The sequence below is a fragment of the Ictalurus punctatus genome, chromosome 4 (assembly GCF_001660625.3).
Source record: "Ictalurus punctatus breed USDA103 chromosome 4, Coco_2.0, whole genome shotgun sequence".
Lineage (NCBI taxonomy): Eukaryota > Metazoa > Chordata > Actinopteri > Siluriformes > Ictaluridae > Ictalurus > Ictalurus punctatus.
In genome coordinates, this window is record NC_071284.1 from 35,211,892 (window position 1) to 35,238,594 (window position 26,703).

The 26,703-nt window shown below is 38.7% G+C and overlaps 1 protein-coding gene and 1 long non-coding RNA gene across 15 annotated transcripts in view; both read right to left on the reverse strand.

Moving 5' to 3' along the window:
* The window catches only part of LOC108264148 (uncharacterized), a 332,110-nt gene that overhangs the window by 271,595 nt on the left and 33,812 nt on the right, over positions 1-26,703 (reverse strand). For all 14 annotated transcript variants that reach the window (XM_053678258.1, XM_053678251.1, XM_053678253.1 and 11 more), the window contains 6 exons: positions 26,196-26,366; positions 25,723-25,893; positions 25,281-25,454; positions 24,244-24,417; positions 23,890-24,075; positions 23,536-23,709 (listed from right to left, as the gene is read on the reverse strand). In XM_053678258.1, coding sequence (XP_053534233.1) covers positions 23,536-23,709; positions 23,890-24,075; positions 24,244-24,417; positions 25,281-25,454; positions 25,723-25,893; positions 26,196-26,366 — 1,050 coding nt within the window. The remainder of the gene's footprint in view (positions 1-23,535; positions 23,710-23,889; positions 24,076-24,243; positions 24,418-25,280; positions 25,455-25,722; positions 25,894-26,195; positions 26,367-26,703) is intronic.
* On the reverse strand, positions 6,193-11,384 carry LOC128629578 (uncharacterized). The gene is made up of 3 exons (XR_008393948.1): positions 8,854-11,384; positions 7,199-7,309; positions 6,193-6,303 (listed from the first exon to the last, which is right to left on the reverse strand). It is a non-coding gene; the product is annotated as an uncharacterized LOC128629578 (long non-coding RNA).

The window sequence follows — 26,703 nt, forward strand, 5'->3', positions numbered from 1 at the left end:
TCGCCCTATAATTTTATCCATTTCATTTAAACTGTATTTGACCATATTGAGGTAGTGTTAAATCTACTCATATCACAAACCACATTTCCCATCCTTCACTGCGGCCCACAAACATGGCTGGCTGCCATGGACCGCAATTCCCAGACCACACACACATAAAAATACCACACCTGCATCCAGTTCACAACTCTCAGTTTTTATCAGTTTTCAGCTGCTGTATAACATATTGTCAATTCAATTTACTTCACAGGTTCTCGAGTTTGTGACCACTGCTTTGTATTATTAAGTATTGTAACTCGTATACTTTATATGACATATCCATAGCACACCATATAGCACATATGTGTATACATATACACACCCACACATATATATATATTTGCATAACTACTCTATTTACCAATCTACGGTTCAGGAAAAAACACTTCAAACTACACTATTGTAAAGGGACCGTAATTAAACTACCTCCCAAACTCATATCAGCACAACATGTCTGCAAAAGTAAGTAATCAAATCATCACCTTATTCTAATGTTACTGATCCAGATATCACATCTGTAACAGGCGTACAACACATTATAAAGAATTTAAAATGTGCAGACTACTACTGCCATCTGATCTTACTAATTACTTATCATTGGACATATACACAGCATTTAAAGAGAAAATATGCAGAAATTATTCAGAGAATAGAATTCGCCAGAAGAATTCGCACTTACACTGCTTAAGATATTGTATAGCCACATACCCATATAGGAATCACCGATACAAATTAATTATGGTTACTCCAGCTCTTGTTAGCGAGTCAGTTCATGAAGGTAGACTGCTCTCTAAAACCAAATGTTTAGGCTCAACATTATCTCAACAGGGAGGATGTGACCTCCCTGATACGGACCACATTGTGATCAGCCTGAGACTGTTACCTCGGGTCAGTTTTACTTTTCAGGGGTTTTTTTTTTATTAATATCACTCAAAACGAACAGGTTCACATGTCAATTTTATCATTAGTCAGGAAAAGATGCCTCTGCAGAAGAAACTAAGTGGCACAATACACACCACATAAACTATTATTAAAGTTCTCTTCGGACTGTTAACATCAAGACATGCTGATTGATTTTAATTTTTACAGGAATATATCCACGTATATATATATATTGAATCACTTCGATTTTAATGTAGAGCGTAAGATAAAGGATTGGAAAAAAGGGGTAAAAACAGAAATCTCTCGCACGCGCTCTCTACCTCTCTCGCGCGCTCGGTGGTTTAGATAACGTTCCCATTCAGTTTACAAACATGGAATCATACCGACTTCCAATTACCGTTAAAGGTACGCAAGCTATTGACCCGTCACAATCTATATATAGGACTGTACGCAGTCTATATTATGATCAGTAAATTATACAATGACGGTGTGTTCCTCCGAACATCACCCTCTGGTCTAAACAGGAACTCTTTAGCCCTGTGGTATAAGGCCCCCCCCCCCCCCCCCCCCCCCAGCTACTCTACTGAACCAGTGTTCTCTCGACCCAATGGTAGGGGAGTGTGTAAAGATCCCTACGGAGACCGGAGCTCAGGGGGCACGGGGACGGGGGGTGTTCTTAACTGTACCTCAAGGTCCTGCAGTATACCCAAATCAACAGTGCTCATAGGCATGGGGTCATCAAGGTTATCAGATTGCCAGAGAGTGGCGAGTGTTGATAACAATTCTGCCTCTGGTGGGGTTACCAGCGGGACGGCAGCTACGTCTCCCGCTTCAGCTCGGGGGGAGGTAACAGGGTCAATATCATCGTATGGAGAGGAGAGGAACGAAGAGCCTGTTGAGCTACCGGCATCCGACTGGGCCGGTCTATCCAACCTGTCAACAGCCCGTCGTTTAGCCTGGGCTCGAGTGCCGTAGGCCGGACCCATAAATGAGGTATCCGAGTCGCTGTCGGTTAACACCTCCGCCTCCATGGGCTGCCCTGTAGTGGCAGGGCCCGGGGTTGTTGGTCCTCCCCATCCCGTACCTGCTCCGGCCCAGACGCACTGGTTCAGGTGGTACCAATGATCTCTCTCTTCAACTCTCACAGCCGAGGCTGTTGCAGCGACCACAGTGAAGGGTCCTTCCCGACGTGCCCCGAGGGGGCTTTTCCTCTTAAACATACGAATGTGTATTTTATCCCCGGGTGCTACTAAACGTACATCCTCCCTTACCCCGTCCCCACCATGGATTGCTTCTCTAACCTGTGAATATAACTGTCTGTGAATTCGAGTGAGGATTCGCATATAATCCTGCATTTCGCCCTCCAATTGAGCCTCAGACGGCTCTATGTATGGACCTTTGGTGTACGCCATAGGCATTGGGCGCCCAGTGGGCATTTCATGAGGAGTCAAGTGCGTCATACGATTGATTTGTGATCGTATCTTCATCAATGCCAGTGGTAAGGCTTGGACCCAGTTTAGGTGTGATTCATCGCATATTTCTGCCAATTTATTAGTTAGGGTGCGGTACCCTGGATCCATCGTGCTTTGGGACTCAGGAAGATATACACATCCTAGCTTATGATCAATCTTCAAGGCCGATGTAACATTCTTGCCATTGCCATTGTCTGAACTCAAAAAATCAGGGATACCGAATCGAGGTATGACCTCACAACATAAAAATTTAGCGGACTCCACATCTTCCCCAGAAGTAGCAGTCGCCTCCACCCACCGGCTGAAGCGGTCCACTATTACCAGAAGGAAGCGTTTCCCCTCCACCTGTAACTCCGCTCCCATATCTATATGAGTCATCATTAGATGCCGAAACGGTCCCGTCGGCGGGGGAATATGTCCTAAGGGGGTGGTGAGGTTCTTTCGCACGTTATGGTTGATGCACACAGCACATACATTTACCATTTGGTTCACTTGTGAGGCCAGCTGAGGGGACCACCATTCCTGACGGATTTTCTGGATCATTTCAGTCTTATTGACATGATCCACGGCATGGGCGTCTTTGATCAAGCATGGGAGGAGGCTGACTGGGGCTATACACAACCCTTCCACACTGCGCCATATCCCCGCACTGTCTTTTTGAGCCCCCCGTTTTAACCAGGACAAAATTTCACTTACTCCTGCATCGTTTTGTATCTCTTTCACGCGGGCTCCATTGTGTCCCTGTGGATGCCGCAGCCGCCTACTTTCTCCGTCCTGAGTTAGGAACCTCCCCCGTCTAGGCCCTGTGGCAGCTTCCGCAAAAACAATATATTATTATTCTCATTTTTGGGGCTTTTACCTAGACATCACATTCGTAATTTATAGCATAAAAATAAAGGGTCCAAATGGACTAACTCACTCATTTCTCAATAATGGCCCGACAATATACACTTTTCTCCCACCTTCAGTTTTCCTGTTCCTGGATCACACAATCTGGGAATATGTTGTTATATATTACAGGTCTAGTAATTCCTATTTACCCAATGGGCAGTCGTACAGATGTCTAAAATATGTACCATTGGCGTGCATGCTCTAAAATATGCATATATTTATATATATATATACACTTACATATTAATTTTTTTTTTTTTTTTTTTTTTTTTTTTTTACACTTATACAGCAGTTATGGATATTAAATTAATTATAACACACACACAGTCTAGCGACTCACCGAACGTATGTACAGGATTTGAAATATTCAAAGTCCGCAAGATATCTCACAATGCTCCGCATTACCCAGCCCACTCTGAAGAATTCACACACACCGAATTGTCTTACCTTTTTCCCCTTTTTTTTTTTTTTTTTTCCCTTGTCCTTCCACACAGACGCACAGATAAGAACGGACAGGAACACACACACATACACCCCCCTTTTCTATCAACAATGCAGGCAAGCTCACATACACACATTGTATTCCACATTATTACACTTATTTTACTACATGAAGTTTTCAAAGTATAAAGCACCTCCAAACCAGCTCCGTATGCATGAAGCTTACAGTCATACAAATTAAATCCAACTTTCTCCAAAAAAAAATTCTTTTCTCTGAATCTTATCCCACTTATCCAATACAGGTATGGAGCTCATGTTCAGAGCACTAATAAATACATTTTCCCTGTCTCCAAAACTCACACGCTCTCACACTGCACTCATATTATACATATTATAAGCACATACATTATAAGCACACACATTTGTTAGTACATATTCCATTCATACACCGGGCATGCTGTATTGCACGACCCGGACCTGGGCCCAGGATTTATTCCCCTCTCTATCCAGCCCTGGAATCTAATCTATCTATCTTTTATCTAATCCTTTTCCAGCGGTATTAGGGGTCCCCACCAATGCAGCCGCCACTAGACTGCTAGTCAAGTCTAGTAGCCGGTATCTGGGGTCTGAGGCCTCATTTTCCACCTGCTTTCTATCCCAGCCCTGGAGTACTTCTCTATTTCTCTACTCTTTTTTTCCTACCTTTTTTTCCCTTCCTCCAGCGGTATTGCAGGACTTTCACTCACACAACACATATACCATTTCTTTATTACAATTATAAAAAGTACATTCTATAATCTATACTTCTCTTACCTCTTCTCACTCACTCCAGGTTCTTTTGGAGACCCACTTAGTCTTTCTTCCCACCCCGGGGCTTCTCAATCGTAACAACAGACCACTAAAACAGAGCTTTGAAATAACAGGCGTCTGCAATGCCTTTTCCTATACGGCCTGTCTGTTGCTTAGAGAGCGAAGTCCCACGGGAGAGATTCCAGACATATAGATCTTAGCCCAGTCCCATCTGGGTCGCCAAATGTTTTTTTCAAGCTGTGCAGGAGAAAACCATAAACTAACCCTAAACCATAGCATAAACATTAGACATGTAAACAGTAGAGCTCTGAAACAACACATTACTGTGATGTTTAAAAAAAAAAAAAAAAAAAAAAAAACTTTAATTGCCAAGAAATGCAAACACTGAAGGATCAGAATGAAATTCCTGTACGCTATGTATAATATCCTCTAAACTATTTTTCTCATCAGCTATCATGTCTACCAGAGTGGCGGCACCAATAATGACCTAAAGAATTTCTTAATTAAGTCTTTGATGCATTGGTACTATTTCTCATTTTGTTAACAGTTAAAATAATGACATGGAGACAGTGACAGAGGAGATAGCTTGTATGCTTCACTAATTTGGTTTTGTATTTTAATTAGACAAATGCCACTTGAAGTTAGTGAAGAATCTGTATTCACAACCCAAGCTGAAGGTTCGTTATCATATAAGCATTGTTTTTAACCAAGCATGGGGACATTTGACCTTGCTGTGACCTTTTCTCTGTTTGGATCGATTCTAAAATCTAATCAGTTCATCTGCAGGTCACAATGATCATTTCATATAAATTCTACAAACATTCAACCACTCATTCTTCAGATATCATGCTAACGAGAATTTTGGAGGGAATCGCGGACAACACAAAAACATAATGCCTCTCAAACTTAAAGCAGGAGGCCAAAAAAAAGCCCCAGATCATGACTTCCTGAAACAATTTACTTAATGTTCAATTCCAAATGGTAATCTCGTCACTGAGACACCACTGTCCTAACTATGCTAATGTACACTTACTGTTAGAAAGGCTTAATACCCTAACAGTGTGCTGGGCTTTAATGACTAAGTGCTCATTAGAACTGCTGGCTCCTTTAGGCCAAGACACCGCCATTATGAGCGGCTTTAGAGAGGAGAACACATGGGGCTCTCCTGGATGTGGTGCAACTAGCAAACAGACATATTTTTGGGAGAGGTGCTGTCCAAAGTAAATTTACTAAAATGTAGTAACAGTTTCACAGTCAGTTATGTTGTGTAACTACATCATTAGAGAGAAATTCATCAAATCCATGTTCCAAATCAGATGCCAGAGTGATATAACTGATCCACTGCTCCTTTATTTAAAGTCTCCAGAGTGCCTAATGGGGTACAGTAGTGTGCCATCAATGTCCCTGTGACTGAACATCATGACGTGATCGAGGTATTTAGTGGCCACGTGGCCTGCTAAACTCCTGGTGCATTACAAGGTAGATAATTATGTGCTGGAGTGCGTTATAATGCATTAAAAGTACACGCTCGACTACTTCTAAAACTTCCTTCATTTAACACCATCTCATATCTCATGTTATGAATAGGAAGAACATGAATAAATATGAATAGGAACAAATGAGAGGCTGTGATTTTAATGAGCAGGATAAGGAATACCTTTCCACAGAGGATGTTCCACCTTTAAAGTGGAGAGGAAGTGGCATTGAGTGGTCACTCTTAAAGGACACGCAGCTGGATACAGGAGAATTTGACCTTTCCACAGTTCCACTAAAGAGTAGAGGAAAAATTGCTTTAGCGATTCTATCTACAAAACACTGTGATGCAGATCTCAGGATGCTTCCTGACGCCCTCAGACTGTATAATTATTAATCAGCTGCTAAAGCAATAATGCTGCCATATATAACTTTTGCCCACTGACTTCCTGAGTGCAGTTCTGTACATCACCTAACAAGAGAATTATTAGGGGTTTAGAGCAGCATCAAAAATATCAAATGTTGGGGAGGACAATTTGGCCATATCTGATTATTGGGGGGACGTGTCCCCCTCAGTGTCTATGGTGGTTACGGCCCTGTCTGCAGGAACTTAAAATCTGTGTTTTAGAGCTTTCTGTATGAGTCTCTCTGTACACTAGACACAAATAAACCAGAATAAATCAACCAATGACAAAAATGTATTGTAGATAAACTTAGTTTAATCATGTTCAGAAAAACTGTAACATTTTAGATGATGATTTAATTCATCTGCTTCAGTAGATGGAAGTTTATGTTCTAGGATACCAAAACAACAAAGTGATAAATCCTACACAGCTAAAAATAAGCTCTATTTAAACCTGTGATCTCTAATTTAGCGGTTTGTTTTGGAGTCTGTTTAGATTCAGCATGAGGTATCGCAAATCAGCGTTTCCAAAACCTTTGTAAATCCGGCAAAAAATTGTTCAATTTGTTTTATACAAAAATTTACATAGATTTTAATAAAAAACATAAATAAAACACAATGTCTTGTGTTTGTACTTTATATAGTCCAGTGTACAGTGGTCCTGAGAAAGCAAACTGAAGATAACATTCTGTAGGATATAATTCAGGAGTTGCTTCTGTACTTCTCTCTCACACTCTGTTTAAACTTCTCAAATCCTAAGTTAGATATGAGGAAGAGAGAGGAATACCTTTCTGTTGAGGCTGTTCCATCTTTAAATCTGAGAGGCTCTGTCACTGACCAGTCACTCTTCAAGGACACACAGCTGGGTTCAGGAGAGTTTGACCTTTCCACCGTTTCACTAAATAGTAGAGAGAAATGTGTTTTAGCAATTTATTTATAAAACAGAGTGATGAGGCTTTTAGATTCCCCTCTGATAACACCTTTAAAAATCCATACAAACAAAACGTCCTCAGTGATTTGATGCAAAGGACTTTGTGAGTGAAGCATTAACTCCAAAGAAATCCACTGAAATCACAAATGCACTCTTTATATACATTGTGCACTTCATTCAAAATCATAATCTACAAAGATGTCATGATTTTATAACCTGTAGCTGCACAGCAGATTGTTTATATGATACTAGCATTACACCGACACAGGGAAACAAAACAAAGCACACATATTTTACTACATCCCACCTGTGTCGCAAAAACCACAGATAAGACCTGAAACTATCCCAAAAGACACTGGAAAAAGGAGAAATATCTAGACACACTGTCTGCACTTACACTCTGTGAGAAAAAGATTGTCACATTTCATTCAGATTATTTGCTATAAAACATCTGGACTCAAATCTGGACTCATCAGACCACATGACCTTTTGCATTGCTCCACAGTCCAATATTTATGACTCCTAGATAATTTAAGTCTTATATTTATATTATTACCCTCACAGGCCACACAGCTGTTTAGTCCAAATCCTGAAGTTCTCGTTGCATTGTGCATGTGGAAATGCTCTTACTTTCAGAATTAAACATGATGAGTTTATGATGTGACCAACCGTTTTAAAGATCTCAGACCACAATCATTCAAGATATCAAACATTCACTATTCCGACCACATTTCTTCCTCAAAGTTTACAATTCACCACTCTCCTTCCAGGTTTTAATAATGTGTTAGACAGTTCTGAACCCAGTTCCAGGAATTTCAGCAATCTCCCTAGTTGTTTTTTTTTTTTGTTGTTGTTGCTTGATACGGACCAATAATTTTCCCCTTCTGAAACACAGTAACATCTTTTCCACGATGCTTTGAGATAAAAGATAAATAGACATAGATTAAAAATAAAGAACAGGTCACATCACACCCTATTATTTGTATTACTGCCACCAGAGGTCTCTGTTTCACCTCTTCCCTTTTTCAGTGATTAGTCTTTTCCTTTATAACTTAACTTTTCACATCTGGGCTCTTGCTGTTTTTGTCACACAGAATTTCTGACCAGTTTTTACAGTGTACCATCTGTCTGCTTGTGTTTTTTAACTCACCTTTCATAGATAGTTATATTATATTATATTTCCTGCTAGCCTGCATGTGAACATAACATGTAAACCCCTCACATTTGATCATTACCACTGTATGTTGCTAGCTCACTATTAGCTTTGATATTTGACCATTTAGTAAGTGTCTCACAATAAGAATTATTTTTTAAATGTCTCTCAAAATGTTTTTCTAAAACACATCAAAATGTAAATAAAGTCAAAATATTAAGTTCTGCAATGTGCAACAAAGTTGAAGATACTTGGCATTTCTCCATGCAGAACGTTTATCTCCTTTATAACATTTAAATGCAGCAAAGATTCTGGATACAGAAATATTTTATCATATGTTTGCATTATTAATGCTTACCTTTGTGTCTTGTGCTGCTCCTCCTGTAGACTCATTTCAGAGATTCTGAGTTTCTCACACTCCTCCGACATTATATCAAAAAGTCAAATGTTTTGTAGCATGAACTTAGCTTGATCCTGATGAGAAAAGAAGAGAAGAATATGAAATTCTCTTTCTGGTATATAAAAGTTATTTTTATTTGGCTGTAAATTCCTTTAAACGTCTGTAAAGTATCATTTAAATACTGACATTTACTTTCTCTCTCCAACAGCCTATGCTTTAGTGGAATATGAGCTTAAATTACATGGCAGTTTAAGTGAATTAAACTTCTATAAACAGAGAAAGAAAACCTAACCACCAAATAGCAACCTGGAATTTTTTTTTTATTTTAATCAAAAGCTGGTGGGAATCAGTATCTGATAACTAAAACTCGGCATGTGATATTCACTTTAAGAAAATGAGTAAAAATATACACTCTATAAAGAACATCACAAAACCTCTATGTTGTTTGAAGTAAATCACACAAACACTGATCTTCCTTATTGACAGTTTTGACAGAAAATGTATGACATTTCAAAATTAAAGTATTGTACATCGCACTAATCAAATTAATAAACCTATTAATAATCCTATTTCATTCCTATGTTAAAAAAATACACTTGTACCAATACCATGAATGTTTAAATGAACACGTGAAACATTTTACTAAATTAGTGAAAATGGTTTATATGGAAGATTTCCTATATGTTGCATTATTGGCCTGATAATGTAACATATTTATGTATTAATGTAACAGGACTCTGATAAAGTATTTCAGCTCTGTGTTGAAGAAAACACTTACAATACAGGACTGAAGTAAGTCATCAGAGTCGTGTGTTTGTATTAACTGTATTGATACCAGTGTATTATGTCCAACCCTGATCCAACTGTAGGCTACTCTGAGGGGAAAAAGTTAAAGTTGTAGCTAATTGTGTCAGTTATCAATAATAATAATTTACACATGTTGCTCTATCACCTACTGCGAATTTGAAACCACTTCACTCATCACACCTCCCCCTTGTTTTAAAAAATAAAAAAATTCACAATAAATTCACGTAAACCAGCCACTCTTCCTTGAAACCTTCCTTGAAACACCGCTGAAAATGGAAAACGAGCATCTGCGATCTCCTACACAACCACAGCAACTTAACTTTTATGCAAAATGATCATTTTAAATAAATAAGTAACAAAACCAACAACAATTCACAGTATTTATGCCCTTACGAAAAGAAACCCTACAGGAATCCTGCAGGATTACATTTTTTCTACAGGATGTTCCTACAGGGTTTAGCATGGAGCCTAGAGTACAATAGAAACATGTCGGAATTTCCAGTACACTCGCTGCACAAGGGGGAAATCCTGCACACATCCTGCCAAAATAAAAGCTCCCAAGAGTGTAATTTATCCTGCAGGACAACTTATTTCCTGTAAATGAAAAATTAATTCTGCAGGTTATGTAGTCGACAAAATGAATTTAGAAAATGGTAGATCTGTTCTGAGAGGGAAAGTCTGTTCTGAAGTCTTTTAGTAAATATGGAGGTATACTCATTTTAGGATGAGAAGACGTTTTATTCTGAATGACTCAGTGTTTTAACTAATAGGTTGAATAAATAATTCAATGTGTCCTTCACAATGCACAAAAACACGCTCACTTTTTGCATCCAGGAATTCACCTGTTACTAGCCGTTGTGTGTAAACAGTGGTGCTTGAAAGTTTGTGAACCCTTATGAAGCATTTTCTATATTTCTGCATAAATATGACGTAAAAAACATCATCAGATTTTCACACAAGTCCTAAAGTAGATAAAGAAACCCCAATTAAACAAATGAGGCAAAATTATTATACTTAGTCATTTATTTATTTATTGAGGAAAATGATCCAACATTACATATCTGTGAGTGGCAAAAGTATGTGAACCTCTAGCATTAGCAGTTCATTTGAAGGTGAAATTAGAGTCAGGTGTTTTCAATCAATGGGATGATGATCAGGTGTGAGTGAGTGAGCGTCCTGTTTTATTTAAAGAACAGGGATCTATCAGAGTCTGATCTTCACCACACGTGTTTGTGGAAGTGTTTCATGGCATGAACAAAGGAGATTTCTGAGGACCTCAGAAAAAGAGTTGTTGTTGATCATTATGGAAAAGGTCACAAAACCATCTATATTGAGTTTTGACTCCACCAATCCACAGTCAGACAGATTATGTACAAATGGAGGAAATTCAACATCACTGTTACTCTTTTTGGTTTAAATAATAATCATTATGTTTGGAGAAAGGAAAATACTGCATTCCAGCATATGCATTCTAACCTTATCCCATCTGTGAAACATGGTGGTGGTAGTATCATGGTTTGGGCCTGTTTTTCTGCATTTGGGCCAGGACGGCTTGCCATCATTGATGGAACAATGAATTCTGAATGATACCAGCCTAAAGGAAAATGTCAGGACATCTGTCCATGTGGGTCATGCAGCAAGACAACAACCCTAAGCACGCAAGTTGTTCTACCAAAGAATGGTTAAAGTTAACATTTTGGAATGGCAAGTCAAAGTCCTGACCTCAATCCAGTAGAAATGTTGTGGAAGAACCTGAAGCGAGCAGTTCATGTGAGGAGACTCACCAACAGCCCAGAGTTGAATCTGTCCTGTACTGAGGAACGGGATAAAACTCCTCCAAGCCAATGTGTAGGACTGATCGACAGTTACCCCAAACGCTTATCTGCAGTTATTACTGCACAAGGGGGTCACACCACATACTGAAAACAAAGGTTCTCATACTTTGCCACTCACAGATATGTAATATTGGATCCTTTTCCTCATTAAATAAATGACCACACATAATATTCACAGCCTTTGCCATGACACTCAAAATTGAGCTCAGGTGCATCCTGTAATCCGCACAGACTGAGGTCTACCGGTCAGGAAGTCCAGGATCAAGTTGCAGATGGAGGTGTTCAGGCCCAGTAGGTTCAGGTTTCCAATCAGGTGCTGAGGAATAATTGTGTTGAAGGCTGAACTGAAGTCTATGAACAGCATTTGAACGTAGGTGTTCTTTTTGTCCAGGTGAGTGAGGGCCAGCTGTAGGATGGTGGCGATGGCATCAACCATGGAGCAAATGGCGCAAGCTCCCTTAACTCCGTCTGAGAATACCCTTGCACACCATACTGGATGCCACAAGCCGCTGCCACTAACTGACTCCGGCCCCTCGCACCCCCTGGCATTCCCTCCCGTTCACACCTAACCCCCTCACCACATACTGTCAATAAGTAGAAGCGGACTGGCGGCGTACTAGTTGCTTCAGCTCCCGGCGGAGAGCGCTATCGGCTACATACTCGACAAATTGATCATGCAACACAATTTCCGCATTAGGGATAGCATTAGGTGATTGCTGTTTAACCCTCTCCAGGAGAATCATCAAGGCCAGGGAAAACTCTAACAGAGATTCCCCATCCTGCTGCCTCCTGGAGAAAAAGTCTTCATGGAGTGCTACATATGATTGAGAGCAACCATACAACTCACGTAAAATTGCAATAATTTTATCAGGATCTCCCCGTTCCTCACTGGGATGGTGCCTAATCTCCTCCCGTGCATACACATACATATAATTCAGCCACCGGCTAAACGTTGCGATCACTGAACGCGATCTCCGGCGTGAACTCGCCACAATGCACGCTCACCAAATCACTTACTCTGCCACACATGTAAATGAAATGAGTTTACATTAACACAGTTTGCTTTCATACATCCAACATGATTCAACGTCAGTTCATTAGATTGGAATAAAATCAAAGTCCATGGACTCGCCCACGCTTAAAATATTTTCACAACTATTTACATTATAAAGCACAGCCATAGGTTTTCTATTGAACATCAAACTGATTGAAAATACCTGTAAAAATAAACATAAATGTAAACAGAGCACTGTTCAGATATATTCAGTATGGATTTGTTTAAAATGTCTTTGTTTGTTGTGCGCTAGCGTGTCAGAATGATAATAGTGTATAATAGAATCATAACAGAATTGTAACATCATGCTTTCTATACAGTAAAAACAGAAAAAGGAGTGATGAACACACTGAGATGTATATTTTCCTCTAAACAGTGATCTGTAGAGTTATTGTTATAGATTTAACAAGTGAATGTCTGTATGTTAATGTTACGTGTATATACAGTATAACTCATTTAAAAGTAATAACAGTTCCTTTGTTCACTTCTGATGCTGTGAGTGTGAGCGGCCATTTTAATTTTTGTCAGTCCATAAACTGGGATGGAACTCATAGCTGAGAAGATTACTCCAAGTCATATTCAAAACATGTCTTGGCAGCTCAGTGTGAAATGTCTATCCCGAATGTCTCCGTTCTCCCTACGGAAGTGCACTAGTTGTACTATTTAACGGTTACACACTATGTAGTGCACCCTGTAGACAAGATTACCATTTGGAATTGAACATTAAGTAATTTGTTTCAGGAAGTTATGATCTGGGGCTTTTTTTGGCCTCCTGCTTTAAGTTTGAGAGGCATTATGTTTTTGTGTTGTCCGTGATTCCCTCCAAAATTCTCGTTAGCATGATATCTGAAGAATGAGTGGTTGAATGTTTATAGAATTTATATGAAATGATCATTGTGACCTGCAGATAAACTGATTAGATTTTAGAATCGATCCAAACAGAGAAAAGGTCACAGAAAGGTCAAATGTCCCCATGCTTGGTTAAAAACAATGCTTATATGATAACGAACCTTCAGCTTGGGTTGTGAATACAGATTCTTCACTAACTTCAAGTGGCATTTGTCTAATTAAAATACAAAACCAAATTAGTGAAGCATACAAACTATCTCCTCTGTCACTGTCTCCATGTCATTATTTTAACTGTTAACAAAATGTGAAATAGTACCAATGCATCAAAGACTTAATTAAGAAATTCTTTAGGTCATTATTGGTGCCGCCACTCTGGTAGACATGATAGCTGATGAGAAAAATAGTTTAGAGGATATTATACATAGCGTACAGGAATTTCATTCTGATCCTTCAGTGTTTGCATTTCTTGGCAATTAAAGTTTTTTTTTTTTTTTTTTTAAACAACACAGTAATGTGTTGTTTCAGAGCTCTACTGTTTACATGTCTAATGTTTATGCTATGGTTTAGGGTTAGTTTATGGTTTTCTCCTGCACAGCTTGAAAAAAATGTTAATGTCCTGATTGTGTGTGTGAGTGTGTGTGTGTGTGTGTGTGTGTGTGTGTGTGTGTGTGTGTGTGTGTGTGTGTGTGTGTGTGAGAGAGAGAGAGAGAGAGAGAGAGAGAGAGAGAGAGAGAGAGAGATTCAGAGCCCTAAATTCTTGTGGAAAGTAGCTCCTCCTGAAACACTCTGTTGGTCCTCACGCTGTAGTTAACATTTTAAGATGTTAAGAATCAATTTATTAATCCTGTTTTTACCCAGGTTTAATTCCAGGTTTAACTCTTAAGGTGAGACACTGCAGGTGAATAGGGTAATGGGCTCAACGCTTCTTAGTATTACTCTTCCATCTCTGGATCTCTCACTACACATGAAGAATACTTGCAAAGCCCTTTTTAGTAAGCTGGAGAAAGGCTTCAAACTTTATGCTTCATCATTAAACATATGAAGAAAATACCCATTTAATATATATATATATATATACACACACACACACACACACACACACACACACACACACACACACACACACTCACACACACTGGTTTTTACCTCAACTGTGAAAAGAACTAAGAGTTTATAGTATTTTAATTCATTTTGAATGTATTGTGACAGTGAAGTTTGGAGTTTTTCCCTCAGCTGTAAGTATAAATGAAGTAAATGAAAGGTATAATCTGTTAGAATGACTAATACACAGAGTTAAATCACTACATAATGTGTGTAATAAGGTACTTGATGTCAGTATGAGTATATTGAGTACAGTAAAGTTAGCCTGGAGCTGCTAGATGAATAAATGTTAATGCTACTGTATTTAAGCTAGTTAAGATAACTGACTAAACCCTTATGTTCATGTATTTTCCCCCTAATATGGATATTTACTACTTTATTCAGGTACAACATTACAATCTCTTTCAGTTCAATACAAATTTATTTCAGTACAAAATTCTATTTTAAAACGAGAAAAGCAAGTAATGCTTCTGAAACTTACCAAATAGCCGCTATTAAAAACAGATCAGTCATTAAATCAGCATATTGCTGGGGTTACATTACATTCTCACAATCCAGCTGTCACTATTTATTTTATTCAACACACATTGTTCACTCCTTCATCTGGTTACATAAATAAACCTCCATATCGAGTACATATACATATTAATAACACATGTACACATACTTATTAGAGCTGTAAATAGGATACAGAGTGCATGGTATTGAAGCCCCTGGTCCAGCAGTACAGACTCACAGGAAGTACGAGTCCTCCATAGACTTCAGGGTTCAACATTAATGACTGTCCGAATGCCCAGGGCAAGGAAAACACTACATCAGGACAGCAAAATGAAAATCTCTTCCCAATCTCCCAATTGGACAAATACATGTTTTGGCAGGGACCAGAACTATTAATTGAACAATATAATTGATGCCGATTCGATTCACTAGAATGTTTAACTTCTGGCAATGCAAAAAATAAAATAATACAGTTGGATGTCCAGTCCAGACACCTGTAGAGAGAGGTGTGCAGCAAAATGTTGGTGAAATGGGAGAATGGGGCTAAAGGAGTTTGAAGCCTTATTCCCTCATGGAAACGTTTCCCTGGGTTGATTTATACTCTTCTGTACTGGAGGATTTTTGCACAGTTTGTAGGGCTTACTATAACAAGGTAAATAACATAACAAAACTGTGTCTTTTTTCAGCACTACAACTTTTATGAAACAGTTGCTTGAGCACCATGGTAAATCTCTCTATGATCTCCCATGTATGACGGTGAAAAAAGCAACTAGCTAACTGCTAACTGGTAGCCAATACTGTACCGACGTGGCTTACAGAAGGTAAGCTAAAATGATGAAACTATGCTAATGCTAACATTAAGATTATCGAGAAGAACCAAGTCACATTGGAAAAGTAACTTATCCCCTGAAATGCTTACTGAGTATTACAGGACAGAGGTCAAGAAAACCTCTTGAAATCAATAACTTGCTATTTGAGTTTAATGTATCATGACTGTAATGTACACTCGTCTCTCCTTACTGTATGTTTACTGTAAAAGATGCACAGGTTTGCAATTGAACGTATGATGTTTTAAATACTTCAATAATTCTGACATACAGCACAGTAAACCAAGACATTTTAAACAAGGAAGTATTGGCTATTTTACATCAGGAATTTTACATCAGCTACATGTTCATAGTCACAGCGCAGCGAACGAGCAACTACAGTTCCCAGAATGCAACGCAAACTACAAACATGGCTGACGAGGACTACACTTCCCATACACATACACGCGCACCTTCTCCTGAGTTCTGATCACGACACCTGCACCGAATCACACACGTGCACACACACACACCTAAACACACACACAGTATTTAAGTGACAGTTAAATCTTTACTAGCTTGTGAAGTAAACGCTCATCAGCCTCGTCTCTGTCGAGAACCAAGCTTTAGTTTTCGTATTCGCAAAACCATTTTTGATATTTTGCAGTTTGTTGACTACGATTATCCGCCCAAGCCTAGTACTGTCTGTTCACCTGACCACTGCCTGCCTTGTGACTACGCTTTCTCATCAGCTCATCAGTCCCTGTAACATCCAAACATTACTTAACATTAGTCGTGCGATTTCGGCTCTGTATTCTAACTACTGACAAGCTGCATAATAGATATTTGTTGACAGTAGCTCGTTTGTTAGCCTGTTACCCAACACAAATTTACCAGTTTCACCTCACTGGTAATGATGGGTAGAACAACTAGTCAATTCAAACGCACATCAGGAAAGTTATCTGAATTAGTCATTTAATGTGGGCGGTGTTAACAGGCTGAGGTAAATTCATTGCTGGCTAAGGCATGATGGAGATCACAAAAAAGTTTCAGACGCCGTGACAACTGTTGTCTTGTTTAAACCTTCAACAAGTTAACAATTTATTTGGGTATTGTTAAACAAGTCCTGTTTAACCAAGCTTTGATACTTAAAAAGAGCTGACGCGCTGTCTTTCGCTATTTTTTTTTTCTGAGCTCATGTACACACTACACACACTTATACATACTTTTCTTTAGTGTATAAGGATTATTCAAGCTGCTCGGTGTCCTGTGAGCAGAGCTTATCATATTATCTCCAATATGGCAAAATGCTGTGATGCACTGTTCAATACACTTGTACTACATGTTTAACTCCTGGAGGAATTCCTTATCTGTACAGCTATGATTCCCACTTTCTTTTTGTTCAGGTTTGATCTTATTTATATTATATATTTATATATTAGTTTGTTTTGAGGTTTAGAGGTGTGAGAGCTTGTGTAGCCTTGGTTTTGTTGCTTCTGTGGACTACTGCTGTTACTTTCTCTTGTGAATACTTTTGTTTTGTTTCCCACTTCTGTCCTGGTTTGGCTGGCTGTAGACACTGTCCACACTGCTTCCTCCCTGTTCTGTGTGTTCCATATTTCCTTCTGTTTGGTCATGCTGCAGTGTAGACGACGGTTCTAAAGATGACTGTTGACCAGAACTTCCAGACCATAAACTTGTGACAGCAGAACCAAGACTCCATAATATACTCTGATCATATCTGTAAGATCAAAACAGAAAATAGAAATGTTTCAACACTGTAACCTTTATATATATACTGTACATTCTCTTACTCAGGAGCTATATGTTTTCCCTTGTAATTATTACTTTATTAAAATATTTAAAATAAATCACATCATTACATCATTATTAAAGTAAATAGAGTATATTTATGGTGGTAACTCACCATCTATTTTATTAGGAACAACTGTATGTATACCCGCACACTGATATATGCACATTTATTGATGTGTGTGTGTTCTCTTTCACAGGGAGCCTGGAGCCTTGTATAAATATATGATCATATATATGGCAGTGCGAGCATAGCGACGTGTTTGAAATGTGTGCTATAAACCATTTTTGTAAAGAATTACCTGCATTTGTGGAGAATGTTCAGTGAATTAAATTTGAGCATTTTAGAATGTCTAGTGGAGTTGTTCTGGACAACTGGATGTGTTTCTCTTTTGTTCAAGACTTACCACTTGCTCATTCAAGTGTTTTCATCATCTGTGAACTGGATTTCCCAGCATTTAGACCTCATTATATGCAGTGACATCAACAGGAGTCATTGTTGGACTGATGGATAGGTGATCACAGGTGTGAATTAGAGTGAATCTGCCAGAGCAGGCCCGGCACCAGCGGTGTACCGAAGAAGGGGCGTTTGCAATACCAAAAGGGGGCGATGACGTAATGCAAAGTATTCTCAACTAGAAAACATATGCAGCCCAGAATCCGTGTTCTGTTGAACTGCCCTATATCCTACCAGTGCACAAATTTATAGGCTAGTCTGCTGGTCAATGATACTGGAAGTACAGTGACAATAATATACAACCCGTATCTCATAGACCGCGGAACGCATTTGAAATTGGCCAGGCCAATCATGCAATACTCGCAGTATCCCCACACACACACACACACAGAGAAATCTCCAGCATCCCCGTGCTCCCACAACTGATTTGCGTTACATGACAAGTCAATACATTTTTAGATAGCAGAATTTCTCTCTCATAGGCTGTGGTCACTTGGCATGATAATTGTGGCTGCCATAGACTTTATAATAAAAAAACTGACTACTGAAGAATTTTATTTAACTTTTTTCTCACGTTCAAACACTATTTGGACATTTTCACTTAGGGGTGTACTCACTTTTGTTGCCAGCGGTTTAGACATTAATGTCTGTGTGTTGAGTTATTTTGAGGGGACGGCAAATTTACACTGTTACACAAGCTGTACACTCACTACTTTACACTGTAGCAGTGTCGTTTCTTCAGTGTTGTCACATGAAAAGATATCATCGAATATTTACACAAATGTGAGGATGTGAGGGGTGTACTCACTTTTGTGAGATACTGTGTATAGATAGATTGTGAGGGGTGTACTCACTTTTGTGAGATACTGTGTATAGATAGATTGTGAGGGGTGTACTCACTTTTGTGAGATACAGTGTATAGATAGATTTTATATAGAATAGATAACCATTGTACCTGGTCTCCTCCAATGGGGGGGGGGTTGGCGCATGCCACATGATAGGGGAGGCTGGGGGGGGGGGGGGGGGGGGGGGGGCTTTACTTAAAAAAGGTTAAGAACCTCTGCCCTAGGCAATTGCCTACTCTGTCTATAGGTAGTGCCGGCCCTGAGCATGAATAAATAGAATAAATTATATATTTGAATAAATAGTTGACTATTAATATAAATAACCGTATACACGAGCATCACTAAGCAACATGTTCTGTGTCTATTAAGCTTCCTGAATACAAAACATCCACATGAGGAGGAGGAGTGCAGTGCAATCCAAAACAATGATACACCTCCACTACCCACACACCTTTCCTCCCCACACACCTGCACTACCCACACACCTTTCCTCCCCACAAACCTGCACTACCCAAACAACCCTGTACTTCCCAGCACTGCAAGACTCTCTTGCGCTCTGGATAGTTTCAAACACCCTGTGGGGCAAACCCAAACACTGAGCCCAGAGTGATAGTTTGTCTGGGTGGCGTGAAAAATCTCCGCTCACGCTCATAAACACTCCAGCAAATATGGTATAAAAGTAGAATAAACAGGAATAAACAAATTGATCATTTCTGTATGAGAGTGAGTTAGTTAAGAGCATGATGGACTGGTGTATCCTGTTAGTCCAGCTAAAATGAAAAGAAAACTGCAGTGGTATTTCTGTGTAGAACAGTAACAGATCAGATCAAAGTGCACTTCTATTAAATCAGAGCTAGTTATTAGCATGCAGTGATGAGTTGTTGTTTAGGTTTAGTTCGGATTCTGAATTATGAAAGTTTATCCTCTGTGCTTCTGACAGTAAGATTGTTATTGTTACATGCGGTTGATTTGTCTAATTACATTACTCTCACATGACATTCTTCTACAGAAAATACACATTCAGTACTGTGTGTGTTTACTTACATCAGCTTTCCTCCTGAACTCTTCAGTATCTCAGAGAGCTGCTTTGTGACTGAATCATTTAGTTGATTCTCTCTCAGATCCAGCTCTTTCAGATGTGAGGAGTTTGACCTCAGAGCTGCAGTCAGAGAAGCACAGCCTCTATCTGTTATACTGCACTTCTTTAACCTGCAGAGAGGGAGGTAATGGTGTAGATTAATGAACTCCTAGTGAATGTAAACACAAACACAGCTGTTAAAGTAATATAGAGATGAAGATCTTGTCAGTTTTGTTATTTTGCATCAGGAAACATAACTGTAAAGATTGTGATCTCAATTCAGTGTTTCATCACTGAGTTACTCACAGCAGTGTCTCCAGTTTACACTCGTGTTTCTTCAGTAGATCACAGAGCTTCTCCACTCCTGAGTCTCCTAGTTCACTCTCACTCAGATCCAGCTCTCTGATGTGTGATGGATTTGTACAGAGAGCTGAAGCCAAATCAGTGCAGGATTTCCCATTTACACTCTTCCGTAATCTGCAGAAAAGGAAACAGTGTTTATTCCAACATTAGAGAAAGAAAGGATATAGAAATGACTGAAGTAAGAACACTAACACATTTCTAAATCTCTGGTTTCTGTTCTTCTATCTTATATTCTTTCTTCTGGTTTTTACCAGACTCATAGGGCTGGGTGATAACTAAAATAATAATTATAACCATTAGGCGTTTAACAATATACAACATTTACACTGTTCAATAGACTACAGAGGGAGGAAAGAAACGATAATTAGTGCCTTATTAAAAAATGAAATATACATGTGTAATGTAATACTTTCTGAACCTGCTGTATACCTAATACACTGTAGTTTTATAATAATATTTATAATCATTTAAATATATTAATACATATTCAGAAAGTCTTTCTAAATGAATTATAAATGACTGAAGAATATTAAACTGCTAAAAGATTATTAGTGTTATAATAAATGTGGACTATTTAAAATGTACAGGTTAATTACTCACTTTAGTTTCTGCAGGTTACATTTAGGATTCTTCAGGAAGTCACACAGATTTCTCACTCCAGACTCTCCTGCTTTATTCCAGTTCAGATCCAACGCTCTCAGGTGTGAAGGATTTAAAACCAGAGCAGAAGTCAAATGTGAACAGTCATCTTCTGTAATACTGCCTGCTTTATACAACCTGGAGAGAGAGAGAGAGAGAGAGAGAGAGACAGAGAGAGAGAGACAGAGAGAGAGAGAGAGAGAAGGAGAGAGAGAGAGAGAGAAGGAGGTCAGGTTAGTCTCTCATCATACACCCAGTGTTCCACTTCCTGTCCAGGGGTGGATAAATCAGTGGTCTGGACAACTGGGGCAAAGAGACTTCGTATCAGGGCTGTTAGTTTTTTAATCAGTTGTTTGATGGACCAATAAATTGAACCCCCAGTAAAAGAAGAAACCCCTACTCCTTAATGACGTTTGCAAAACAAAAATATTATATTTAAACTCCATGCGTGTCCCAAACCGCATTCTTCAAACTAAACAGGATGTCATTTCTGTGCTAGTATTTGACCACCAATTTTGAGGGCAGATCTTTGGCCGTACTACTTTCATACGCGATGACATTGGACCTACTGTATGTGAGGTGGTGTATAACGTTTCTGTTCAAAATCTCCTGCCAGTTGTAACTCGCCAGTTCTGAATGTGAATTACTGTAAGTTATTATTACAGGACTGTGCAGGATTACGACTCACAGCAGCTCAGGAACATTATGTTGTAAGTTATTTTTTCTCCCCTGAATCAATAATGCTTTTGTTTTCATTCTGATAACTTGGGGAAGATTGATGAAAACAAAATTCTGGTAAAAAGGGCTCAGGATAAATGAAATAGTCTATTCAATTCATGTGATTCATACTAAGTGGGTACAGCTGACTTTTTATTATTTTGTTATGAACAAATAATATCAAATATATGTAAAATGTGTAAAATGTATAAAATAATTCAGTCAGTTGTATGTAATTAGGAGTTGGGTGAATTGTAGCTGTAGTTTTTAAACTAAGTTTTCACCGTATGTTAAGTATTAGTGCTGATTACATGTTAGACAGATGTTTATAGCTTTTTACATCTGTGTACTAGTGCCGAGTCTAATGCATAAGTCATGTGACATAATTAGTGAATATCTTCAAAACTTGAAGAAATGGTATATTTAAAATAGTGTTTCCTCGAAGAAGCAGAGACTCGGCAGGTTGTATGGTGAGTGCAGTTCACTGTGTCGGTGGCTTTCAGATCATAACAGGCACAGTTAGCACAGTCAGCACAATCAGCACAGTTACAGTCAGCACAGCTACAGTCAGCACAGTTACATTCAGCACAGTTACATTCAGCACAGTTACCGTTGTTTCTGACTATAAAAACAGCACTTGAGTGAAAATACAGATCTATATGTTTATATTTGTTCCTTACGTAAGTTTCTGCAGTCTGTAATGTGGATCCTGCAGCAGAGCCGAGAGATGCTTCACTTTGACGTCTTTTGGTTTTTTGTTGCTCAGATCCAGCTCCGTGTGCAGTAAGGGGTTTCTTCTGAAAATGTCAGTAAGACACGTGTACGCTTCCTCTGCATCAGCACTTTTCAACAACCTGTAGAGGTTTGAAGGCAAAGGTTATTTTAACAGTACTTATAATTTAAGTATGTATAATATGATGATGTGTGCTCATAGAAGAATCACCTCAGTGTCCGTTTGTTAGCTTTGTAATCAGTGAGTAGTTTCACTCCTGATGCTCCAGGGTCGTTCCCTCTGAGATCCAGCTCTTTCAGGTGTGATGATTTCAGAGCTTCAGCCAGAGCAGCGTATCCTTCCTCTGTTATACTGCAGTCTGAAAGTCTAAACAAAAATACAAACAGTTGTCTTATTTTTTATGAAGGAAAGCTCTGTAAGACTTCTCAAAAATAAATGTGAGTAAAAAAAAGTGGCAACTTTGATTGTAGAACTGAACTAATTTTACTGGTTTTGTCCTCTCTGCAAACACGTGTCAATTAGTAATAACTGAAATTTTCGTAAATAGGAAACAGACATGATAAAGTCATAAACCAGTGAAGTATTTTCCAAATGATATATTTCTCCATTCTGTGTGACACGTCCCCTCAAATCCAACCTGCTTTAATAAAACTTAATATACACTGCTTATAAAAAATGCGTATACTGTTGTTGTTGTTGTGAAGACTTTACAGTGTCTAAAAACTTAAAGTTACTGACACTGGAGACTCCTTCCATAAATGTTTCAGACTGCGCAGGAATGATTATATGAAAACAGATGCAGGACTGTCCTCCATCATCTATATTCTTATCTCTTTTTTCCCGCCTGTGTTTAGAGGCATTTTTTATATTATTTTACAGAATATCGTGATTATCGGATTAGCATGTGGATAATAAGATCATTTCTAAACTGTCCATGGCACTGTTTGAAATCCAGAGACACCACAATACTTTGACATAAAATATACTGAATATCACGGCTCTATCACAGCATCTAGATAACGGATGAAGTGTGTATTAGACGTTACCTCACAGTCTCCAGTTTACAGTCTTTATTCTTCAGTACTGCAGAGAGCAGCTTCACTCCTGAATCCTGAATCCTGTTCTTACTCAGATTCAGCTCCCTCAGGGTGGAGGATTCTGATCTGAGAGCTGTGAGCAGAGCTGAACATCCTTTCTCTGTCAGATTACACTCACTGAGCCTGAAAGCACAATTAATCACACTTAACTGTGGGTTTTTCTTTAGCAGTTCTGTAGCAGAGGGAGGTCTTTTCTCCTCAAACTACTCATCACTACTGAAAAAGACATGGACACTAGATGAATGATTGATAACCTAAAGACAAACCATTCAGCACAGATTTATAGATCATTCAATTCCTTACTGAAGTTTTTCAGGTCTGCAGTGTGGATCCTTCAGTAGATCCTTCAGTAAAGCAGAGAGTTGCTCTACTCCTGAGTCTCCTTCTATTTTCCCACTCAGATCCAGATCCGTCTGCAGTATCGGGTTTATACCCAGAACTTCTCTCAGATGATCATAAGCTTTCTGTGCATCAGGACTTTTCAGCAACCTGTAGAGAGAGAAAGAACAGAGAAATGCTAACACTAATTATATTTACACCAATGCAGTGGTACTTTTCAGTAATTGTTTGGTCCATGGTGGAAAACTAAACAGTAAAACTTTAGTAATTACTCAGAATTAAGGCTGTATTTTACATGTACTGGGGGAAAGCGCTCACCTCAGTGTCAGTTTACATTCTGTATCATTCATCAAACTCCTAATCTCCTTCATTCCTGATGCTCCAGGGTCGTTCCCTCTGAGGTCCAGGTTTATCAGGTGTGATGAGCGGTTTGACTTCAGAGCTTTAGCCAGAGCAGTGTATCCTTTCTCTGTTATATTACAGTCTGAAAGTCTGGAGAAGGAGAATAAAGTTCATCATTCTCGGGTGTGTTTTGGGAAATGTTCATAATGCTTTGTTAACTTGTTCATGAGAATGCTCTTTCATTTAAATTCTTTAATTTCCAGAAACCCTTCATAACTAATGATCATAAACTTGTTTGTAAATGACATACACCTAACAAGTTTTATTCACGTAGAATTTATCTGGAGCTTGCACGCAGTTCTACCTCAAAAATACAACGGTCAGTAATTTCAGTACAAATAAATACTCACCGATCCATTTTCCTGAACAGATGTTATTCAGGCAGTTAATTAATGATCCAGGCACATTAATTAGTCCACTGGCCAAATTATGACTTTACCAATTAATCCACATTTCCATCACTCAAATAAAAAGATATATTTTTATTTCTGTCCTAATGCTGTGTGAGTGAATATAAACCCACTGTCCATCTCAGTGACGGTCAGCGGTGGTGTGCCCAGGTTTCAGGCTTTCATTATTGTGTTCACTCTCTGATGCATGATAAATAAACACACAATATCTAGAATACCTTCATATTTTCCTCAAGTACAATATAGTGTTGTTGGTTTTGTTATAAAAGGTTTTTAATGTTGTTATCCTCTAAGAAATCTTGTTTGGAAGATTGCAAATTCGGCCTAAATATCTGATAATGAAGGCTTTTAAGAAACATTCTACAAACAGGCTCACGTGTATTGTCCTGTGTTAATCTGTTTATTACTGAATACGATTCAGTGTTATTGGGAAACACACCCCTGAATGAGTTCCTGACTAATCTATTCCTACATGCTACAGATATACTTATAGTGAAGTAAAAACGTCAGTGATCTAGTAATGTATACTATTAAATGACTCACACAAGCTTCTGGAGTTTGCAGGATGAACTCTTTAGTAGAGTAGAGATCTTCTCCACTCCTGTCTTTCCCAGTGTGTTCTCACTCAGGTCCAGCTCTGTCAGGTGTGAAGGGTTTGCAGTAAGAGCTGATATCAGATCAGTACAGCCTCTCTCTGTAATACCGCTCTTACTCAGCCTGCACACAGAGAACACCGCTGAGATAAACGTCTCTAAACAACCCACAGGATCAACCGTCCAAAATAATACCAATGTAGAAGAAATAATCGAGTTATAATGGAGTGGTGAGAACGTGTAGAGTGGACTGTTCACCCACACTCTCAGAACCACAGTAGATTCTGCAGCAGTACTGATTGGGCTAAACAGTGTATACACTACACTAATATCTTTAAAGATTTAATGTGAACACAAACAAAAGTACCAGGTGAGGAAGTCAGACCACATACCTGAGTTTCTCAGTTCTACACTGCCGATCCTTCAGTAGAACAGAGAGCTGCTTCACCTCTGAGTCTCCGGATATTTTCCCACTCAGATCCAGTTCTCTCTGCAGTAAGGGGTTTGTACCCAGAACTTTAGTCAGAAAATCACAGGCCTTTTCTGCTTCAGGACTCAAGATTCTAGAGAGAAAAACACACATTTCATTACGATACTGATATCAGCGCTTTGAGTATGGACTTTTCCCCCATACAATCCTGCTGTTAAATTTTGTGAACCAGAACAGACATAATGGCAGCTGGTTTATTTGTTCTCTGTTGAGATTTAAGATCTGTCTTATGTATATAAATTTCACACACTTTCATAGCAAAAAATTTCAGGTGGTCTGGAAAAAATGTCAGCAGCTGAATTTTATTCATTTATATCAAAGTACAAAATATTTCCATTATTGTAAAAAATTACATTGTACAAATAAAAAACTCACCTCACAATCAGTTTAGAGTTTGAATTCCCTAGAAAATAACTAAAAATATTCCATCTTGACACACTGTAGTTCCCTCTGAGGTCCAGCTCTTTCAGATGTGATGAGGAGTTACATTCCAGAGCCTTAGCCAGGTCTCCACATTGTGTTTGGGTGAGACTACAATTACTCAGTCTGGAAGAAAATGATAATAAATCACATTTCATGGTGAGACAGTGACACGACAGTGACAGTAACATCTCTGAGGGGTTTGAACTTAATAGGCATTTCAGTAGCCCACATTTATAAACATTATTTACGGGAAGCACAGGTACTGTCACGTTTCACATGAGATTCCTATAATTAGATTAATTAACATCAAATAAATAATAAAGTGTGTTATGCTACAGAGGTTACCTTTTTAAAACTAAAGAATTTACATTAACTTTTTTAATAGCTTCTTTGACTTATTCATAGAGTAAAATTATGCCAGATTCAGTTCAAAAGTTTTTTTTAATCTACTGTTTAAATA